The 24,450-nt window shown below is 34.8% G+C and overlaps 1 protein-coding gene across 1 annotated transcript in view; it reads right to left on the bottom strand.

Moving 5' to 3' along the window:
• LOC127870052 (sushi, von Willebrand factor type A, EGF and pentraxin domain-containing protein 1-like) overlaps positions 1 to 24,450 on the bottom strand; it is a 46,998-nt gene that overhangs the window by 1,324 nt on the left and 21,224 nt on the right. Inside the window, exons 21-33 of the mRNA XM_052412712.1 lie at positions 23,059 to 23,302; positions 21,777 to 21,941; positions 19,820 to 19,996; positions 18,488 to 18,664; positions 18,078 to 18,260; positions 17,433 to 17,594; positions 16,582 to 16,734; positions 16,047 to 16,229; positions 15,648 to 15,722; positions 15,202 to 15,321; positions 13,165 to 13,315; positions 5,156 to 5,314; positions 1,584 to 1,671 (exon numbers count right to left, since the gene is read on the bottom strand). Of these exons, the coding sequence (XP_052268672.1) occupies positions 1,584 to 1,671; positions 5,156 to 5,314; positions 13,165 to 13,315; positions 15,202 to 15,321; positions 15,648 to 15,722; positions 16,047 to 16,229; positions 16,582 to 16,734; positions 17,433 to 17,594; positions 18,078 to 18,260; positions 18,488 to 18,664; positions 19,820 to 19,996; positions 21,777 to 21,941; positions 23,059 to 23,302 (2,037 nt within the window). The remainder of the gene's footprint in view (positions 1 to 1,583; positions 1,672 to 5,155; positions 5,315 to 13,164; positions 13,316 to 15,201; positions 15,322 to 15,647; positions 15,723 to 16,046; positions 16,230 to 16,581; positions 16,735 to 17,432; positions 17,595 to 18,077; positions 18,261 to 18,487; positions 18,665 to 19,819; positions 19,997 to 21,776; positions 21,942 to 23,058; positions 23,303 to 24,450) is intronic.

The following is a 24,450-nucleotide window of genomic DNA, read 5'->3' as shown; positions in this document are numbered from 1 at the left end:
ACTGTATTCAACATAGTTTCCTTCAAAAGAACAAAATATAAGCTTTTGACAACTGGTATGAAGATCGTGGATATTTTTTAAGGTCTAAGAACTGTGATACAACATTCATTTTTTGTTTTTCCTTCAAATATTTCCTATAACCATGGTATTCTGCGCATTAAATCAAAGTTAAAGAAACATTTACGAAAAAAATAAAGGATTCTCAGACAATCTAAGTTGCCAACCCTACATTTTGTTCCCTATTTTTGTCATGGACATTTAACAAATGCAACTCTTATGTACATAAATATTGATAAAGCAAGACTTTTTCTCCATATAGATATTAATAAATAAACGCATGAAACATGCATTTATGATAGAAAAGAAAGAATTACAATTGGAATAAAGAAAACATATGCACACAAATGTTAATATGTCCCCTCAGAAAACTAGGAAAATACCAATCACTAGTGATACATCATTTTATATATATTTTCTAAATAATAACAACAGAAGGAATATACAAACTTTGAGAAATAAAATTGTCTATGGGAATACCTAGATCCAAAATATGAAAATTAATTTGTTTCACCACACAATTTAAGGTTACAGCTTCTATTGCCACAGTCGGGTAACTCACCCTTGAGTCGATTTTGCATTTGAGTCGGACATTTTTATCTTTGTTGTGTGTAAAGATTAGTTTTTATTGACATGGTTTGAGACTTTTTAAAAGTATTAATAACTTCTAATGATAGTCAATTCAGAATTTTCAAATATTGATCAGCTTTATACCATCTGCATTTTGACCAGGTTCATTCCACAGCATTCACCTATGACTTAGAGAATTGCACAGTTTATCCATCCCCCACTCAAGTTCAAACAGATTACCCTTCCCACCAATAAATACGCCATAACCATGTTGCCGCTGATAATTTGAGATGTTGCATAAAGTTATTAAACATATTGTATTTATGTACAACTATCATAAAATGCTTACACAAATTAATAAAAGAAGTTTTATAATTATCTAAACCTTGACATTTAAAACACAATATCTATAATGTTCAAAACAGGGGAAATTTGCCTTAGGAAATACATAGATTTTTACACTTTTTTCATTTTATGCTTTAAAGCATTAATTTGTAACACTATACTTTTTTGAAAAAACAACTACATTGTATCAGACAGATTTGTTACTAATATTTTTAAGTTGATAAAAGTATTATGGAAATAAAATTGAGTGCAAGGTGACACAATGCAAGTTTACAGTATATGTCAAATCAAGATATGTGTGCCTTGATTGACAGAAGTGAGAAATGAGACTTTGACGTAACAACCTATCTCACTAGATATACCTCTGGACTAGCAATCTGATAATTGCTTGTTTCATTCCAGATAAATTACTTGTATGGTGATTGGGTGTACAATTATTTCTAGGTCAATTCTTCCCTCTGATTCAAGTAGGAAAATCTTTATTTACAGGAGTGCCAGTATGTGCACTGGTATTGGCTTACCAGAAAAGTTTGATTTAAGCTGACTGCCACAGTGTTACTGAAATACTTTAAAAATATGTGAAAACCCATACAAACAAACAAGACACTTACCACCTGTGTACCCTGCATTGCAGGAGCAGAAATGTTTGCCGTAACGATATACATCCACACAAGTGCCCTGGCCACTGCATGTGGTTGACTGGCAAGGATTGATGTACGCCTCGCAAAATACACTAGTGTATGATGACTTACAAACACATTGGAAACCGTTAACTTGATCAACACATGTTCCACCATTGATGCATGGGTTGGAAAGACACTCATCTGTAACAAAAATAAGTACAAAACATTTTGACAACATATAAATGTTTCAAATTACGCATGTGTTGCAATCAGTTATAGTCTCTGTTGCAGTTCCACTATTTTAAATCTGCATCTACCCATCTAAATAAAAATTAAAACATATATCAATTAAAAAGTAACTATGTTTTTGTTATTTTTGATGAATTATTGACAAGACTAAACACATTTGAATAAATCAGTGGATTAAATAAATATTGGATAATTAATCAGTGGATTAAATAAATATTTGAGATTTTTTGTGTAAGTGAGCCTCTAAATGTAAATATATGACACAGTGGGAATGTATGCTCTAAATGTGAATATATGACACAGTGGCAATGTATGCTCTAAATGTAAATATTTGACACAGTGGCAATGTATGCTCTAAATGTAAATATACGTCACAGTGGTAATGTATGCTCTAAATGTAAATATATGACACAGTGGGAATGTATGCTCTTAATGTAAATATATGACACAGTGGCAATGTATGCTCTAAATGTAAATATATGTCACAGTGGCAACGTATGCTCTAAATGTAAATACATGGCACAGTGGCAATGTATGCTCTAAATGTAAATATATGACACAGTGGCAATGTATGCTCTAAATGTAAATATATGTCACAGTGGCAATGTATGCTCTTAATGTAAATATATGACACAGTGGCAATGTATGATCTAAATGTAAATATATGACACAGTGGCAATGTATGCTCTAAATGTAAATATATGACACAGTGACAATGTATGCTCTAAATGTAAATATATGACACAGTGGCAATGTATGCTCTAAATGTAAATATATGTCACAGTGGCAATGTCTACTCTAAATGTAAATATATGTCACAGTGGCAATGTATGCTCTAAATGTAAATATATGACACAGTGGCAATGTATGCTCTAAATTTAAATATAAACCACAGTGGGAATATATTCTCTAAATGTAAATATATGTCACAGTGGGAATGTATGCTCTAAATGTAAATATATGTCACAGTGGGAATGCATGCTCTAAATGCAAATATATGACACAGTGGCAATGTATGCTCTAAATGTAAATATATGACACAGTGGCAATGTATGCTCTAAATGTAAATATATGTCACAGTGGGAATGTATGCTCTAAATGTAAATATATGACACAGTGGCAATGTATGCTCTAAATGTAAATATATGACACAGTGGTAATATATGCTCTAAATATAAATATATGACACAGTGGCAATGTATGCTCTAAATGTAAATATATGACACAGTGGAAAGGTATGCTCTAAATGTAAATATATGACACAGTGGGAATATATGCTCTAAATGTAAATATATGTCACAGTGGGAATGTATGCTCTAAATGTAAATATATGTCACAGTGGCAATGTATGCTCTAAATGTAAATATATGACACAGTGGCAATGTATGCTCTAAATGTAAATATATGACACAGTGGCAATGTATGCTCTCAATGTAAATATATGTCACAGTGGCAATGTATGCTCTAAATGTAAATATATGACACTGTGGCAATGTATGCTCTAAATGTAAATATATGACACAGTGGGATTGTATGCTCCAAATGTAAATATATGACACAGTGACAATGTATGCTCTAAATGTAAATATATGACACAGTGGCAATGTATGCTCTAAATGTAAATATATGTCACAGTGGCAATGTATGCTCTAAATGTAAATATATGTCACAGTGGCAAAATATGCTCTAAATGTAAATAAATGACACAGTGGCAATGTATGCTCTAAATGTTAATATATGATACAGTGGGAATGTATGCTCTAAATGTAAATATATGTCACAGTGGCAATGTATGCTCTAAATGTAAATATATGACACAGTGGCAATATATGCTCTAAATGTAAATATATGACACAGTGGGAATGTATGCTCTAAATGTAAATATATGTCACAGTGGCAATGTATGCTCTAAATGTAAATATATGTCACAGTGGCAATGTATGCTCTAAATGTAAATATATGTCACAGTGGCAATGTATGCTCTAAATGTAAATATATGTCACAGTCGGAATGTATGCTCTAAATGTAAATATATGTCACAGTTGGAATGTATGAATCATGCTTAGCAAACAAAACTGTGAGGCCCCACATTGTGTCCAAGATAAATTTGAGTCATCATAGGAGTGCAAACACCTTTATTGTTCTAACCTTTCTTTGTGTTTAAATTTTAAAACAGAAAACTGCAAATTAAACACTTAATTGCATATTGAACATTTAATTAATATAACTTAAATTTACTGAATTTTCTATTCATATCCTATTGTTCAAAAAGCGTGCTTCATTCCCCTTTGCAGGGCATCTGTTTCAAACCTCTACAAATAAAATATAAATATAAGAAATACTTAGAAGAATTTAAATACACTGCAATACGGTACAAACATCAAAATAAAGCTAAGGATTGAGTTTGAGTCAAAAACAGTCATTATTAAGTTATAAATGGCTTAAAAAATTCTAGATCTACGATTGCATAATCATGTCCCTTAAAAAACACAGAACTCAGTGTGTTTTTTCACCGTTTTGGGAATGGGACCGGGTCCCTTTGGATTGGGAAAATTTGCGGCATTTTGAATAAAATTGGGAAAAAGTATTGTTGTGGTTTTGCTAAAAAATGCTTCTTCATTGAGAATACAAGTGTTATCAATATTATATTTAGTAAGGTTGAACTTATATGGATGGGAGATGAACAAAATATTGAGATCTAAATTTTTTTTATTTATTTATTTTTTTTAGGGGGGGGGGGGGGCGAACCTTCCATTGGGAATTTTTAGCTCCAATTTGGGAAAAAATATATACTTTTTTCCATTGGGAATGGGGCGGATTACCGGACCCAACTTTGAATGAAAAAAAACACTGAGAGCATTACTCTGTATAAACAAATAGTGTTGTTGTTTTTTCTGAACAATAAGAAAGTCACGTTGGATAACAAACTACATGTATATGAAACAAATCATATTCCCGAGCAGTTTGAACGGTTTTTATTAGGTTGAGGGATTTAGGCACTTTCAGAATTAAAAAAAAAATAATTTAGACCATCAATACTGCATCATCATTTTCTAATATAAAAAAAACAATATGTCCCCCACTATAAGGAAAACTGCCACAGCCCCTGGCAGCCATGTTTTCAACCAACCGGAACAATTGTCAAACTCGTAAAAAGTCCAAGATTTCATTGGGACACATGTTCTAACCAAGTTTCATGAAGATTGGACAATAAATAAGGCCTCTAGAGTGTTAACAAGGCAAATAATGACGAAGGATGACAGACAAAAGGCGATCACAGGTGAGCTAAAAAACTCAAAATAATATAATACTGCTTCTCACTTATGTCCTGGGCACATGATTCTCCACCATATCCCGGCTTGCAAATGCACCTTCTGCGAAGATTCTGTCCATTGCTTGAGTCCATACATGTTCTAGTTCCAGCTGAACTACATGGATTGGTGACACAGATGTTTGCAGTTTGATTGCACCTGGAAGAACAATGAAATGAAAAAACAAAATCATAATTTATTATGTTGTTATCACTAATTAGAATCTGTTAAGATTATGGGGAAATACACAAAAATGCTCTCTAGAATGGGAAAGCAGACCAAAACAAGAGGGCCATGGGCCCTACGGCGCTCACCTGAGACCCAAAGGAACTAAACTATTCTGGGAAGGTGGAGTTCAAATTAATAAAAGTACTTCATACAGACAGGCGTACATACTTAACTTGCGCTTTATAGTTCGATTATTTAGTGCAAAATCTTCTAAAGAGGACGAGTGCTGAGCAGACAGGCGATAGTACAGACTTAGTGTGCTCTATCATTAAAATACGTTTTCACTGTTTTTGCATTCAAAGTTATTTAGAACAATGATACTCTGATTTTCAAGTAATACTGCATTTCACATATCATACATGACGTCTGTATATAAAATTAATTAGAATAATGGTATTTCTGACTTTCGCATAATACTGTATTTCACATATCATCCATGTAGGCCTACATGACTTTTGTATATCAATCTGTATTTATGATTTAAAATGAAATTTCATACTTCATTTAAGAGTTAATTTTTGTTAATTATTCACATTGTAAGTGTTGTTTGTAAACTATTCCTCTACGCTTCTACTCTTTATTGACAACCAATGCAAAACTAAAATGCATTTTAATTGTGAAATTTATTCTCAAATACAAGCTGCATTTAATATCATAAGTATCGCAAATAGTTGGTATTAAGTACATTTTCTCTATCTCTTTAATTCTTGAACAAAGTATATCTGTGATATGATATGTGTACATCATGTAGACACGATAGTTTTTTGTCAATAAATGTTCAACAGTAAAGTTGGAGAATATTTCAATCTATTTTTTATTGATCAATAAAATAGAATTTTGACAACAGTTGTTGCCTAAGCTGTAAAGGATATTTTTACGTACATATCTTTACTTTTTCTTCTTGATATTCATAATATACACTGGGACTTTGTGATAGTTATAAGTTAAATAATAGCCATATTGTGTAAGTTCAATCAGGCATCACTGAACTTAAAGCTAAGAAATATGAAATATCACGCCCATTTAATTTATATATATTGTATAGGAGGATTTTGTGTGACGTCACAAGAGGGGTTTTCCGTTACTAAAAATAGATTGGCCGTCAACTTCTCGATTGCGGCCAATTACATTGTATCAGAGTAAAGGTCGTCGGAAGACTTACAATTTCATAAAACAAAACTATAAATACTCGTATTCTTTTTTAAGTAAGACTTTAATAAACAAGGGCTGTTTGTAAAACATGCATGCCCCCCATATGGGCTGTCCGTTGTAGTGGCAGCCATTGTGTGAATACGTATTTTGTCACTGTGACCTTGACCTTTGACCTAGTGACCTGAAAATCAATAGGGGTCATCTGCGAGTCACGATCAATGTACCTATGAAGTGTCATGATCCTATGCAAAAGCGTTCTTGAGTAATCATCCGAAAATCATTTTACTATTTTGGGTCACCGTGACCTTGACCTTTGACCTTGTGACCTGAAAATCGATAGGGGTTATCTGCGAGTCATGATCAATCTACCTATGAAGTTTCATGATCCTAGGCATATGCATTCTTGAGTTATCATCCGAAAACCATTTTACTATTTCGGGTCACCGTGACCTTGACCTTTGACCTAGTGACCTCAAAATCAATAGGGGTCATCTGCGAGTCATGATCAATCTACCCATGAAGTTTCGTGATCCTAGGTGTATGCGTTCTTGAGTTATCATCCGGAAACCATTTTACTATTTCGGGTCACCGTGACCTTGACCTTTGACCTAGTGACCTCAAAATCATTAGGGGTCATCTGCGAGTCATGATCAATCTACCCATGAAGTTTCATGACCCTAGGCGTATGTGTTCTTGAGTTATCATCCGGAAACCATTTTACTATTTCGGGTCACCATGACCTTGACCTTTGACCTAGTGACCTCAAAATCAATAGGGGTCATCTGCAAGTCATGATCAATGTACCTATGAAGTTTCATGATCCTAGCCCCAAGCGTTCTTGAGTTATCATCCGGAAACCACCTGGTGGACGGACCGACCGACAGACCGACATGTGCAAAGCAATATACCCCCTCTTCTTCGAAGGGGGGCATAATAATATTTCAAAAATTATAAAACATACAATAATTTGAATATTATTATAAGTGGTGTGGATGCGATAGTGTTATTTTTCATCAGAGATTGAAATTTAGTGTAAGGGTAGTATTGAATCAGTTATAAAACAAAGCCCTTAAATAGCTCAATACATTTCAATCTTGAAATGTTGTTTTTAATTTTCTTTTACATTGAATGAATTTTCGTTTCGTTTACATTGAATGAAAATATTAATAAATTTAAGCATTCCAATTGAAAAAACACCTGAATTTAAATGGTGCAAATTGAACTGTCTTTGCATGTACATGTACCGGTATATTGAAAACTCTTCTCTAGTGATAATGAGCGATACAAATCTAGCATTTAATGATACCATAAATCTACATATTTAATTTATTTTACGCAAGTATTTTATATCCGTATAATGACCAAACGTGATTGCTTGTTTTCATGATGATGTTTCGAACACTGCAGTAACGCACGATCTTTACACATTATAGCAGAGTTTACATTAGCAGGTACCCGTTAAATACGTTAATTGTGTAGCAGTAAATTTGCAAAATATTTTACATGTATAGTTATAAAACACTTTATTGTTATGTTTAAACTGGCTAATATATATACTTAATAGTTCCTAGCAGTTAATCCATTTCGGACAAATTTCTATTTTCAAATATTTTATTAAAGCAACTGTTAAGTTTTTGACTTAATATGCCAAGAGATGACATGAAGGTATCATAAATTGTGTTTAATGACCAAACACATGTGGTTTATGCAGAGACCCCATACACAGTCATACAAGTATAGGTCCCTGGGTTTATTACACACTGTTTTCATAGTAATTGTCTGGACAGTATCCGATCATATCGAGATAATCAGTTTGTGATAAACAAAGGGGCAATTAAACACTGGGTTAAAAATGCTGAAACAAAGAGTGTCAAAACTGGTGTGAACAATTAAGTAAAAGCATTTACATTTATCAAGAGGATTTAGTTAATCTGTAACAAGGCAAGTTTTTACAGACAAATAGGTTCAAAACAGTTTCTATATGTTGATTACATAAATTCAATCAATTTGTTGTTTGTTTTCGTCCTTATTTGTGTTCGTTCATTGGATTCACTTTAATCTGAAAGAATTTCAAGTTCTGAGTATTTTTTGTTCTTCAAAAGGGTCGCGAATATGATTGTAACCTTATCACGATGCGGTTCATCACATGCAAACAATAGCAGAATGGCTGCAGTTTTGACGGCCAAAATTTGAGCATGCGCAAACGTGACGTCATTATCGGAATCCCCAAAACCTCCTATAAACCTCTCTTGGAAATATATAGGTACATAATTTTGCTATTTCAAGAGCTTGCTTCAATGTTGTAATCTGTTCTTTTTATGCAGTCAGCATGCTGATTTTTATATGAAAATAAATGCCAGACAGATGTATTTATGTGTTTATCTCTATATTGATACCACTGTATAGCAATTGCTGTTCCTTGCTATTCACTGCAAAGGGCTGTAAACAAGGGGTTAGGCATCAAGCAACTGTCAGAGATAATGAGGTACCTGCTGTGGCTAATGGTTATTTCATTGGTCTGAGGTCATTAAATTACATGCAACAAAATGTGTGAAAAGTGGCCAGCAGAGGAATTTGGGGCCTGACTCTAAACTGTTATATACAGTTGTTTCTCCCTAAAGTAATTTTCTGTGAAATCAATTTTACTTCTTAAAATTTTGAGATTATTTAATAAAGGGTTTTCAAATGGCAAAAATATGTTTGTTGCACTTCATCCCCAACCAATCATAAACATAATAATCCTCTTCAGAAAGGAACAAAAATAAATAAAATTTTTTTTGGCAATTTAACTGTATATCTTATAGGCAGAATTAATATACACATGACTGCATGGAGATCATGAATATCATAATATGCATAAACTTCATTCAATGTGTACATCAGTAATTTCATAGAAGAGTGTAAGCAAGGTTACACTATAAAGCCATTTAAAGCCATGTTTTTCAACAGACCGCAACCATAAAGGAACTCGGCCTAAATATCATAACAAGATATCCATAAAACCAATGTTTTGACCAAGTTTCATGATGACTGGACAAAAAAATGTGACTTCTAGAGTGTTCACAAGCTTTTCTTACTATACAAATATAAGGAAAAAGACCCCCCCCCCCCCTTGGCGGCCATGTTTTTTTACCGATCCGAACCATTTTTGAAGTCAACCGTCGTATCAAGGAAACAAATGTTCTCACCAAATTTCATAAAGCTTGGGCAAAAAATGTGTCTTATAGACTGTTCACATGTTTTCACTTTATACATATAGAGAACACTGCCCCACCCCCTGGCGGCCATGTTTTTTAAATGTTCACGACTATATTCAAACTCACGAGATATCCACATTACCAATGTTTTGACCAAATTTCATGATGATTAGGCAAAAAATATGACTTCCAGAGTGTTCACAAGCTTTTTTACTTTATAAATATAAGGAAAAAGACCCCCCCCCCTGGCGGCCATGATTTTTTACTGATCCGAACCATTTTCGAACTCAACCTTTGTATCCAGGAAACAAATGTTCTGACCAAATGTCATGCAGATTGGACTAAAAATGTGACTTCTAGAGTGTTCACAAGGTTTCTCTATAGCCATATAAGGAATACTGCTTCGCCCTCTAGTGGCCATGTTTTTCAACGGACTGGAACAATTTTTAAACTCAACCAACATATCATTAAAACAAACATTTTGACAAAGTTACATGAAGATTGGGCATCAAATGTGAATTCAACAGTGTTCACCAGGTTTTTATTTTGTTTGACCTAGTGACCTAGTTTTTGACCCAGCATGACCCAGTTTCGAACTCAGTCGAGGTATCATTGGGAAAAATGTTCTGACCAAGTTTCATGAAGATCGGACAAGAAATGCGGCCTCTAGAGTGTTCACAAGGCAAAATGTTTACGACGGACGCACGACGGACAAAAGGCGATCCCAAAAGCTCACCATGAGCACGTTGTGCTCAGGTGAGCTAAAAAAGAAATAAAATTCTGTTGATCGGCATCCCATCCTTTTGCCTAATACAGATAATATAGATACTTTAACTTTTCAGACACTCCAAAATAATTTATATTAATATGGGTGTCCGAAAATTTACAAATAAAAACATATTCCCAAAGTTGTGCAGAGAGCTGTGAACTCAATATATTTCCTTACTATGATCATTGCAGCTGCGTAATCTTAAAGCTATCTAGCAAAAATAATGTATATAACACATATAAATTCCAATTTACAGTTCTAACTTCTAAAATTGGTGTGAAAGATTATAGAGCCATCATTTGGTTTTAAAAGCACATGTGTGATAGATTCAACTGTTCAAAAGTTTTAAGTTCTTAATTATGGGGAAAACTATGGACGACCGAAATATAAAAGTTGCGCAAAAACGGATGGTGTCTGAAAACTTAAGTATCTGAAAACTTGGAGTTATTACAATAGGTGCATTATCACGTTTCATTATAAGAATTTTATTTTATGCTTTCCGGTGGTTTATAGAGAAATATCAGTGAATTAAAACTGCTATTTCACTGTTTAAAACAGTGAAAAATAACTGTGAAAAATATCTATATTTTTCAGAGTTTTAATGTGAAATGACATCATTTTTTCGACAAAATGACTTCATAAATCCAGCAAAGTTATCCAGTTAAACTCTTTGACAACATAAATAAACGGTGGAAAAAGCATTAAATAAAAAGAAAATTTGTTGGATTCGATGGAATATTGATTTTAGTTTTCTCCTGATCATAAAATTAATAATATATATTTTCAATTGTCGCTGCGCCACTTGTGAAAATATTATTTTGTATGATCACTCGTGAAATAAAATCGATATTACATCGAATCCAACAAACATCCTCTATATATTATACCATAACATTATAGAATGTGTGTGAATAAATAAATAATATCAATTAAAACAAAAGCTGTCTTCATAGGATGACATATGCCCCCGATAAACGCTTTGATAGAAATTATGAGCATTTTTCGAAACCTAAACGCAGTTTTTCGAAACCTAAAAGCGGACCCTAAGTTCAAGGTCAAAGGGGTCAAAATTTATGTGCATATGAAAAGGCCTTGTCCACATACACATGCATACCAAATATGAATGTTACATCTCAAGCGACATAAAAGTTATGAGCATTTTTCGAAACCTAAACGCAGTGTGACAGACAGACGGACGGACAGACGGACAGTGCAATCTGAAGGAGGGCATAAAAATCGTAATGTTATCTTTTCTTTGAGAAGTAAAACATTTATTGGTGTATATTATATGCCTTCTTCTTATTACTTACCCACACAAACACGTATACATGTTTAAAAAATCATATATAAACTTTAAATAATTCAGATAAACAAATAGGGTAAATTTTAATATAAAGGAGACCTAATTATGCCAAAAACACATGCAGTGTATATTAAAGTTAATCCTCGCAGGCAACCAAACCATCTTGGATTTTTAAAAGTCCAGGAACTGTATATATTATGGATTAAGTATAATGAATAACCATATTTTTCTCATTGACATAAATGAGTGTAATTATACAAGGACAGTATATACATCCAACTTTGTACACTTACTCTGTTTACATTAGATGTGTGCATTAAACACACACCACAAAAAGATACGAAACATGTAAAATGGAAAATTATTATTCAGCTCTACAACAGTATGCACTATATCAGTAAATTATGGATATTCTTTGAAGTATATTAGTAAGCATGAGTAAACAAACCACTACAAATTATTCAAGGAAGGTAGATCTTGAAAGAGGCTTCAACTCCTTGACTGCTTATCAAACACAGAATGATTATTTTTGCAGTTTGCTGACATGTACAAAGTAACTATTATGAGGCCATACAAATTATGGCAAATACTGCCAACAGAAACAAATCACAAACACAGGCAAAAGCATACATATAAAAAAATCATGCCATAATCATGCATAGATATTTTAGAAGCACACCACTTTATTTCCTACAAAAATGGGTCTTAAGCCATATACGACCAGCGCAGCTCCACATCAGCCTGCACATCTGGGTCAATAGCTACCCTGTCTGCTTATGAGACCATCAAACCATGCATGATAGCAGATAGCGTACAGTCTCACCAGACTGGGCCATTACGCAATCAGGTCTAGAGCTACGCTGGTCGCATAAGGCAAAAGACATATTTTCGCATGACGAAGCCTTTTTTACACACTATTACAGCAATCAATCAAATCAAATAATTATTTAGTTTGATTGCACAATGTCACAGATTAATGATAAAATGTTTGGGTGTGTGTATTTCAATTAAGTGGAGCAACTGTTTGTTGCTATAACTTACCTTTGGCTAAGGATTGATGTAATAAAGATAATGTGTAATGAGTAAAACAAGCTTGACAAGAAAGAATTACAAAATTGCATTTAACTTCAATATGAATATATAATGTAAAAACTTTACTAATATCTATAAAACTCCCACCAGAACAAAATATATTCAAAATGCATCACAATACAGATACTGACATCACTCTTTGTCTTTGAGGACTGACTTGTATGTCAATTTTGTATCCAAACAAATGTTTAAATGTTAAAAATAAAGTTCAAATTCTTACAAAAACCACTTATAAATGAGAATGAATACCAAATCAAATGCCCAGTACCTAGCTCCACTAAAGCCGCTGGGACACATGCACTCATAGCCTGGTTCCTGCCAGCGGTTGATGCAATATCCACCGTTCAGACACGTCGGTGTGGCAGCACTGGTGTTGCAAGTCTTTATTAGCGTTTCACAACGGGAACCAGTGGCTCTGGCTGTGGGGGACAAGAAAAGTATTTGCAATAAATATTATTGACAAAACAATTCATTATAATGTTTCGTATACAAATTTGAATTTATAATTAATCAACTCTATATTAAGTTGATGCCAAATTTAGAGAAACCAGAACACATCAAATATCAAGCACCCACATTCACCAAACAATTCTTAGACTTACTCATAGAAAAAAACAAACCCCACTCAATTTAAATATGTACAGCCTACCAATGGTGCCTATGTCAGTAACAAAATGTCCTTCATAAAGAAATATGCAACTAGAGGTGGTTTATATAAAGTTTGCATAAGTATAAATTACATTGCTGGATATTTTAAATGAAGAATTTTCTTTCTTCTTGATCTTAAGTCTAAGAATTGATTGCTGTTTACAGGCCAAAGGCAAACAATTCATGCTCACAAAAAGGTGAGGGTGAGTAAATATACACTGTAACTCCAATATAGCGCGGTCCATGAGGTCCAAGCCGAGAAACAGCGTTATAAACTGATCCGCGTTATAAGTTTGGTTTTATTGCAGGGGGCTATAAAAACAGGCATAGTATAGCCTATAATATAGGTCCTGTGTACTGCCATGCTGTGTTGTCATCCGCAAATACATGCATATAAACGAATCGAACTATAACAGTATACATACCGCTTTTCTAATGTGCACATTTATCCGATAATCCAATATAATTACAACAACACTTACGAAAAAATAATCTTGAACATTTATGACGAGAAATATGTTTTTGAATTTCATAAACACATCCATATGCCTACTCCATTTTTCAGAAAAAGAGTGCAGTGCATTATGTGACAGAGCTTTCATTGGACGAGCCAATTTAAATTTAGATTGAATGCAATACGATACAAGTACAAAGAAATTTTTTATTGCGTCGTACGCTTCATGTAAAAAAACGTGCTTCCTGAAGACTTTCTGATAACAGGCATAACTTTTAGTGAATCTCTGTTCACATGTATACTGCATTAGCATGTAAATAAATCGTCAGGATTATTTAATTTATTTTTCGTACACTTACTGAAACATTAAACATACACAAAGATCGTTTTATTTGTCAAGCATGTATAGCATATAATAAACGATAACACAGCCATAGTTTATACAATGTAATAAACGTTTCTTTACTAAATCTCTTTCTGTGATTACTTATTCAGTGATTTGGCAAGAGATGACATGCAATACTATTTTTTATTAAACAGATTCTGGGATTTTCCAGTAATCCTTGGTCAACTTATTGATATCTGATTTTCTGATGACTACGTGTAAAAAGACGATGAGTTTCAGAGCTTCTCAACCAATAATTTGTAATGAAAGAAAGATCTTTGTTAACCAAAACATGTAGATAACTCAAAAGTGAGTTACTCCAAAAAAGCAATTACATGTTGACAATATGTTGCCCACAGCAATGCTCAAATACATGTGAATTGGTTAATTGTTCAAAACACATGGTAACATATGTTATAAAATAAATATATAAAACATATAGAATATTATGTGAGTTTTGGATAAAGATCAAGTTTATCTTGCAAGGCTTAGAACCAGGGTAGCGCGAGGCTTGCCAAGCGCTACCATGGTTTGAGCCCAGCATGATAAACTTGATCTTTATCCAAAATTCACATAATATTCTTTTTATCCTATTATTTCCTCCCCTTTTCCATTAATAATTCTCAAATATTTTATTATTTGACGATTTTATCTTTCCGTAGTTGACAAAAACATATTCACAATTTTTGGAAAAACCCAAATCTGATCTAAAAATAGCGATAGTATAAAGCTCATGTTTATACGATCGTTGTTATACTATTGATTTTCATCTGGTAATAGGATAACAGAAAAAACTTGATCCACCAACTGTTACTTACCATTGCATGTGCAAATATAACCAAGGGTGGGATCAATGTTCCTTGCACATGTTCCGCCATTGTAACACGGACTGCTGAAGCACACATCGGTCAAAGTCTGGCAGGTATCCCCCTCATAACCTGAAAATAGCAGTATCATGTGGTTGTAAATAACTAGAATGATAATGGGGCATCTAAATTATGTAACAATATACAACAAACCATATGTTCTGGGATAAAGCACATGTTAATTTAGTATATTTCAAAATATTTTACCATGTTCACAGATAAAAACTTCTTTAAGTGCCAAGATATGCATTTAAATGTTATGCAAAACAATAGTGAAAGAATAATAAACTTTATTTATTTTGTATAAAGCTTTAAATATGAATGATATAATGACCATTACCGCAATAGATGTTAAAGACTGCATGTTCTTAATAACGGATGTGTGTACACAGATTTACCTGGCACGCACTGACATAAGAAGTTGTTGTCTTGCTTTCTACAAGTTCCCCCATTGACACATCGGTTTGTACATTCTGAAACCAATTTTTTTTATGATATTCAGCAACAGTGTACATTTGTTCACTTCCTTCCTAAGAAATTTAGACATTGCGCAATACATGTCTAACATTTTAAATCCAAAACCTTACAAAATCATAAAAACCATCAGTCAACATTTGAGATACTGTTTGATACTAAATAGTCATAACAATAATCAAAATGCAGAAATATTAACGATGACACTGTAACTTACATATGTACTAAATAACATAAACGAGAAAAAGTATTTTTTTAAATACTGTGCCAGTTTTTTTGCATATTAAATGCCTACTTTGCAAGAATGGAAGATGTAAACTTACCAACTGCTAGACACTGATTGACATTAGTGAGACCATTAAGCTGAGAACTTGTATCAGGAGGACATTGACTGCAGCTAGTGTGGCCTATGCTCGACTGGTAGCAGTTCTGAGGACAAGCTCTACAACTTGAACCAGTCACACCTTCATTGCCAGAGAATGAAAACCTTCCAGCCGCACACTTTCCTGTATAGTGGTACATTAAAATACATGCATAAGAGTGTTTGTATTTGTCAATAATGTACATTTTGGAGTGGCTGAAAGCATAAACAAAATAGTTTAAACAGTCAAGCTGGAACAAAATTATTAGACAATTTTGAGTATTTATCAATTCCTACAACATAAACAAAACGTTTATGTATTTGAACAACAAGAATTTTTTTTTTTTATATATTATAAAACACAAATATTTACAATGCCTCAACAAGTCAGAAAAAACAATAGCAACCAATATGACCATGATATAACAAGGTATATCCATATAGCTTAATGTGAATAGAGCATCCTGTTCAGTAATTTATAACCAAGTACCACTTACTGACACATGAGATAGCAGTGATGGACAGAGTTGTCTGTTCCGCTGAGCAGCTTGAACATGAGGTGCTTCCATAAGCTGTGGAGAATTGACCTAATCCACATGGAGTGCATGGCGATAGACCATTGGAGGAGAAAAATCCTGGGGCACATTTAACTGAAAATGAACAAGCAATATAGCATTGCTCTGGGGAAACTGAGCTTTGTGCAGGTGCATAAAGTGTCGTCCCTTACAAGTCTGTGAAGTCTGCGCAGGCTTATCAGGGACATTTTCTGTCTAAGTTGGATTTTTGTGTAGAAGACTTCTTTTAAAACGAAAACTTTCACAAAAGCAGAAAGTACTTCCCTGATTAGCCTGATTAGTCTGCCAGACTGGGATAACACTTTTTACATATGCATTAAGCCCAGTTTAAAGTCGCTGTGGACTGTGGTGTAATGGATATGGTGTCCGCCTATCGACCAGGAGGTCACTGGTTCGATCCCAACTTTGGGAGTGTTCTTTAAATCTCCCCAAAAGACACCAAGTACTGGTTCTAGTCCTAGGAAATGGACTCGAGAGAGTTTCAAATAAGCCTTAGGCTTTTGATGCAATCGAGCTAAAATAAACTAAACCAAGTTTGCCAAGAAAAAGGCTATATAGTAAAAAAAATAACAAAATAACAAAAAAATTGTGTACAGAAAAGACCGGTATTTTCTGGATTTTTTTAAACATGAAGAAATCCACACAAAAAAGAACAAATAATGTGGACTTAATTGCCTCAACTGATTTGAAAATATATTTATATTTTGTTTGTAATGCAGCAGTTCAATGTAACAAATAATTTTGTCAAATAAATGACAAACATTCCGACATACGTGTGCACATTGCACTGGAGGTTGCGCCCGGCATATAGGTTGACGTATCACTCGGACATTGTGTGCAGGCATTCAGTTCCTCTCCAGTGCTGTAGGTACCCAATGGGCAGGCCTCACAAGACCCAATTGTCTGGTTACGGAAGCTCCCCAGTGGACAGTTATCTGTCAAACAAAATTATAATTGAATGTTTTATATACACACATATACACACCCATCCAAACACTTCAATATTTAATATTTGCAAGATAGACAAATTGAAGGATGCATTACTTGATTTTAATAGTGCCTCCTAAGGTGAACAAAGTGTACCAGCAGTTTGCAAAGCATCATTAACAGAGCAAGATATGAACCATTCACGAGCATGCTAGTTCAGCTATTTGAAACTGTGCTTAATGCATGTAAGTAAAGTGTCATCCAAGATAAGCCTTTGCAATAGTAGGAACAGGCTAATCAATAAAATCACTTTCCGCTTGTATGTTTTCTTACATTTGAAGGAAGTCTCTCTAAACAAAAATCCAGTTGTGGCAGAATGTCATCCCTGATTATAGCCTGTGCAGACTTCACAAGCTTATTGGTATTGCACTTACACACATGCATTGAGCCCAATTTTTCTCAGAACTCTGCTAAATGAACGTCTGTTTTACCTCGGATTTGGGTGGTCTGTATGCAGGCTGATGCCCCTATACTGCCAGATGCCAGGGTGGAAGTGCCAGCAGGACAAGAGTCACATCTCCGAGTGGCGGTATTGTAATAGAATCCCACTGCACAGGCGTCACATGGGGCCAACCCATGGGCGAACTTCGACACATACCCAGCCTGACACACATCTGCAATTGGAAGCAGTGACCTCAGGTAATTGACAGATTGAGTGAGTACTAAATGGTAATGCATTTTTTAGACACATTTTATACATGAACAATGTTCAAAAAAGTAAACTGAGAAGTGCTTGATACTGAGTGCATTTCATATACATGTACATGTATATCTGCAAGAAGAGAACAAATTAATAACATACAATAATATTCACACATAGATTCACAGTTGTCTCCCTTACCATAGCACTGTTCTATTCTAACGGCCCCTCGTATGAAGGTGCCACGATTAGACCCACACGAAGTGCACACATACTCCTGAACACCGTTGACAATGCCAAGAACTCCATATGTACCGTAGTCACACTTGATACAGTCACCAACTGTGTAATTTTGTTGAGTACCCAGAGGACATCTCTCTAAAAATTAAACAAGAATTGCAGGTCGGGTCAAACTAAATTAACTTTGATTTATGAGAATACTGTTAAACACAACAAGTGCTTAAACTATCGAATGGCATCAATATTAAGTGGATTCAAGATATATTCAAATAGATACTGTTGCTACATGAATTTAACATCTCATTTGTGTAAATGTTAATGATCGACTACATTACTGAGAACATTGCAGCATCATACTAAAATAAAACAGTATACTTAGTTGTTACAGGCACATGCATACTTTACACAAGAGCACCGCATAACGAGTGCCATGCTCGGCTACGGAAGCAGTTTTGAATAAATGAAAGCTTGTCATAATTTTTTTTTAGAGGTCACATTGACCTTGATCTTTGACCTAGTGACCCCTAAATGGGTGTGGTGTGTAGAACTCATCAAGATGCATCTACATATGAAGTTTCAAAGTTGTAGGTGGAAGCACTTTGATTTTAGAGCCAATGTTAAGGTTTTAGCATGACGCTGACGGCGGACGTCAGACGGCGGACGACACGACAAGCTGGCTATGACAATAACTCAGGTTTTCTCAGAAAACGCCAAGCTAAAAATACTTGTAATGATAATCCAAATCATTTACCAATGCTTTGCATATTGCCAAATAGATAATGGAAAAAAAAGTAAATTGATTAAAACAGTTACACATTTACACAATACACGACTTAGTCATTACAATTTTTGTAATGCCATTTTTGCCCCACCTCTGATTTTAGTAGTTACTTAGTACTTATAACCCACTTTGACAAACTAAACTCTGTCAGAGTTAGTTCACTGAATGCTTTGTTATGATTTAAATACTGTTAAATCAGCAAAAATAAATTAACAAAAAACAACAACGCCTTGCTCTTGGAAAACTGGATTAATGATTGTGCATAAAGTGTAGTCCAGGATTAGGAACAAACTGGATTAATGATTGTGCATAAAGTGTAGTCCAGGATTAGGAACAACACTTTCCACTTTTATTAATTTTTTTGTTTAAAGGCAGTATCTTCTAATAAAAATCAGTCTAGTCAAGAAGTGCTGTCACTGATAAGCTTTTGCAGACGGCACAGACTTATTTAGGATGCTACTTTATGCATATGCATGAACCCCTGTTTTATATAGCGCTGCTAAAATATTTACCCAAAGCAGTGTAGGAACTGACACTACAGTCTGCAATAGACGATGCTCCAACTGATGTCGTGGAATTCCCACTGGGACAGGGAGTGCAGGTTGTTGTACTGTCGCTGTATGACCCCTTGGCACACGGGTAGCATGGCCGGTAACCAGTCGTTGATACAGAGCCCGGGGCGCAGGCAGCTAAGTGGGGTAGTAATATGTAAGTTACTTGAATATCAAAATAGTTAAAATACATTAGAAAGAAAGGACTAAAGCATAGCAAAGCTAAGTTGATAGCTACATGCATCTTCACAGGCATCAGAAAATAGATTCATACATATAAATAATTACATGTTATGCTTGTTGGAAGCAGCACAGCAAACAACTTCAATATAATTATAACCTAAAAGAAATAATGAAAACAACTTTAACTCTGTAATTGGTAAAGTAAGTATTACTCTCCACTACAAAATATTTGGAATTAATGAAAGATGAACAAGAGTTCCGCGGTCGGAGATGACCGCATTGAAGCCGGATTTTTTATTTAAATGACAGGAAAGTACCTTTCGTGTTTTTGTCAATGCAATACTTAAATTACTGAAATATTGTTCAAAGGTCAAAATGAAATGTAAGTACTTTTCAAGGCATGAGCAAACCTTGTGTTATGTTTTGAATGCATGCATATACAAAGTTATAACATGGAATAAGAACTTTAACATTTTTACCTACCAAAGTTATAAGAACTTTAACATTTTTACATTCAAGGTCACAGTGACCTTGACCTGAGAATGAATGACCTTGAAATGACCAGTGGTCATCTAAGTGTGCTTGCAAACCTTCATGTCAAGTTTGAAGACTCTATGTCCAAGCATACCAAAGTTATAACAATTTTAACATTTTAACATTTAAGGTCACAGTGACCTTGACCTTCAAATGAATGACATTGAAATGACCAGTGGTCATCTTCTAGTACTGGCCAATCTTTATTTCAAATTTGAAGACTCTAGGTACAAGCATACCAAAGTTATAACATGAAATAAGAACTTTAACATTTTTACATTCAAGGTCACAGTGACCTTGACCTTCAAATGAATGACCTTGAAATGTCCAGTGGTTACTTACTAGTTCTGGCCAACCTTCATGTCAAGTTTCAAGACTCTAGGTCCAAGCATACCAAAGTTATAACAACTTTAACATTTTTACATTCAAGGTCACAGTGACCTTGACCTTCAAATGAATGACCTTGAAATGTCCAGTGGTTACTTACTAGTTCTGGCCAACCTTCATGTCAAGTTTAAAGACTCTAGGTCCAAGCATACCAAAGTTATAACAACTTTAACATTTTTATATTGAAGGTCACAGTGACCTTCACCTTCAAATGAATGACCTTGAAATGACCAGTGGTCATCTGTTAATCCTGGCCAACCTTCATGTCAAGTTTGAAGACTCTAGGTCCAAGCATACCAAAGTTATACCATGAAATAAGAACTTTAACATTTTTACATTCAAGGTCACAGTGACCTTGACCTTCAAATGAATGACCTTGAAATGACCAGTGGTTACTAACTAGTTATGGCCAACCTTCATGTCAAGTTTCAAGACTCTAGGTCCAAGCATACCAAAGTTATAAGAACTTTAACATTTTTTATATTGAAGGTCACAGTGACCTTGACCTTCAAATGAATGACCTTGAAATGACCAGTGGTCATCTGTTAATCCTGGCCAACCTTCATGTCAAGTTTGAAGACTCTAGGTCCAAGCATACCAAAGTTATACCATGAAATAAGAACTTTAACATTTTCGAGCACGCCGCCCGCCCCCCCGCCCGCCCGACAACATCAATCTATAAGCCGAGATTTTTTCGAAAAAAATCCGGCTAAAAACCATACAAAAAAGGGCAATAGGCTCATTGTGCTCAGGTGATCTTAAAAGTATTTCATTACCCCAATCCCCATATAAACTTGCACATGTGTTTATTTACCAATGCATTGATTGCTTGATGTGGTTCCGAGGTATCGGGTAGTCATTCCAGTTGGACAAGCAGTACAGATGCCCATGTTGACATCTCTGTAATAGCCTACTGGGCATTGTTCACACTTTGTGTCAGAATTAGCAACTGGACGCACACTCCCTGATGGGCATGGCACTGGAAACATTACGATTAAACTTTGATATCATTATGTTGGTTAAAATATTATTAAATATAATTATTTGTTTTATTTCAAATCCAAGGCAAAATAATGAGCAACTATTTCTTTTCAACAATACCATACTGCAAAAATAAAAATAAATAAGACACAGCTATAAAAGTAATATTAAAAAAAAACAAAAACAAGTGTTCCACGGTCGGAAACATATGCCCCCCCAAACAGGGCTTTGACCTAGTGACCCTAATTTCAATAGGGGTAACCTACTGTCCGAGGCCAATGCACATGTGAAGTATCAAGCCAATCAGTCAATGGGTTGAAAAGTTATTGATCGGAAATCTATTTTAACACTTAGTGTGATAGTATATTTACCTTTGACCTAGTGACCCCAATTTCGAAAGGGGTCATATACTGTCCATGGCCAATGCACATGTGAAGTATCAGGCCAATTGGTCAATTCGTTGACAAGTTATTGATCGGAAATGATTTTCACATTTAGTGTGATAGTGACCTTGACCTTTGACCTCAATTTCAATAGGGGTCATCTACTGTCCAAGGCCAATGCACATGTGAAGTATCAAGCCAATCGGTCAATTCGTTGACGAGTCATTGATCGGAAACGAACTGGTCTACCAACATTCAGACTAGTCTACAGACAGTTCATTTTCACACTTAGTGTGATAGTGACCGTGACCTTTGACCTAGTGACCCCAATTTCAATAGGGGTCATCTACTGTCCAATGCCAATGCACATGTGAAGTATCAAACTAATCGGACAATTTGTTGACGAGTCATGGATCGGAAACGAACTGGTCTACTTATAAGTCTACCCACAGACATCCAGCAAAACAATATATTCCTTCTTCTTCAAAGAGGGGCATAAAGACATATTGGTATTAACATTGACATTATCTAACAGCAATGTTTAAGTTGTTAGTGACTTGTACCAGGGAACATATAAATAAGATTGTTTATGTTTGTAATTGTCTTACTCAAAAGTTAACTGATATTGACAATTCATAACAACAAACAAACCAAGTATATAAATGTTGTTTGGTTAAATGCATAATTCAAAGAGAACAATAAATTGTGATACAAACAAGTTAAATATCTCACCACAGGCAGACTCTGTTCGGAAGTAGTTTTGACTGCATGTGTATATCCCTGGTGTGAGAGTCACAGACTTGGCCAAGTATGCCACTGGTGGGCAGGTCACTCCTGTATTTAAAGTTGTTTGACCTATAGTGAACTTTTCCAGTCTGTAATTACCGGAATCCATGATACTCCCAATTATCACTTCACACTCCCTGAAGTATGTGGCGTTTATTGAAAGCATGGTGTAGTAATATTTCATTCTAACCTGAAACAATACAAAACAAGAGTACCACCTTGCGGGTGCAGACCGCTTATCTATTTTTCTTTTTAATGGTGTAGGGACCGATCTCAATTTCAATCACAAAGGAGGGAGGGGTGGAGTGGAGAGGGGTGTATAGTGTGGGGGTGTGGTCATTTATTACATTATCTTCCAAAAATGCAAAAAAAAAATTTTTTTTTTTTTTGGGGGGGGGGGGGAGGGGGATTTTTGGGTGGGTTGGTATTTCAACCATGTTTGAAAAAAACAAGAGATGTGTTTGTCAGAAACATCTAATATCTAATCTAATAAATGACCACCACACCCTCACACTATACCCCCCACCCCCACCCCCAAAAAAATAATTTTTATGTCCCCGGTAGGGTGGCATATCGCAGTTGAACTGTCCGTCAGTGTCAGTCAGTCTGTCTGTCCGTCGGATAAAAACTTAAACATTGGCCATAACTTTTTCACTTTTTAAGATAGCAACTTGATATTTGGCATGCATGTGTATCTCGTGGAGCTGCACATTTTGAGTGGTGAAAGGTCAAGGTCATCCTTCATGGTCAAATGTCAAATTTATGGTGTCTGTCGATCCGAAAACTTTAACATTGGTCATAACTTTTTCAATATTGAAGATAGCAACTTGATATTTGGCATACATGTGTATCTCATGGAGCTGAACATTTTGAGTGGTAAAAGGTGAAGATGAAGGTCATCCTTCAAGGTCAAATGTCAAATATATGGCGTCTGTCCCTCTGAAAACTTTAACATTGGCCATAACTTTTTTAATATTGAAGATAGCAACTTGATATTTGGCATGCATGTGTATCTCATGAAGCTGCACATTTTGAGTGGTGAAAGTTCAAGGTCAAGGTCATCCTTCAAGGTCATCCTTTAAGGTAAAAAAAATATAATAAAATTCAAAGCGGCGTTCTCATGAAGCTGCACATTTTGAGTGGTGGAAGTTCAAGGTCATCCTTCAAGGTCAAGGTCAAAAAACAAATAAAAAAAATTAAAGCGGCATTATCATGAAGCTTCACATTTTGAGTGGTGGAAGTTCAAGGTCAAGGTCATTCTTCAAGGTCAAGGTCATCCTTCAAGGTCAAAGGTCAAAATGAATATTCAAAGCGGCGTTATCATGAAGCTGCACATTT

This window comes from Dreissena polymorpha, chromosome 2, assembly GCF_020536995.1.
Source record: "Dreissena polymorpha isolate Duluth1 chromosome 2, UMN_Dpol_1.0, whole genome shotgun sequence".
Lineage (NCBI taxonomy): Eukaryota > Metazoa > Mollusca > Bivalvia > Myida > Dreissenidae > Dreissena > Dreissena polymorpha.
Note: the sequence above shows the minus strand (reverse complement) of the source record. Positions and strands in the feature narration are given on the sequence as shown.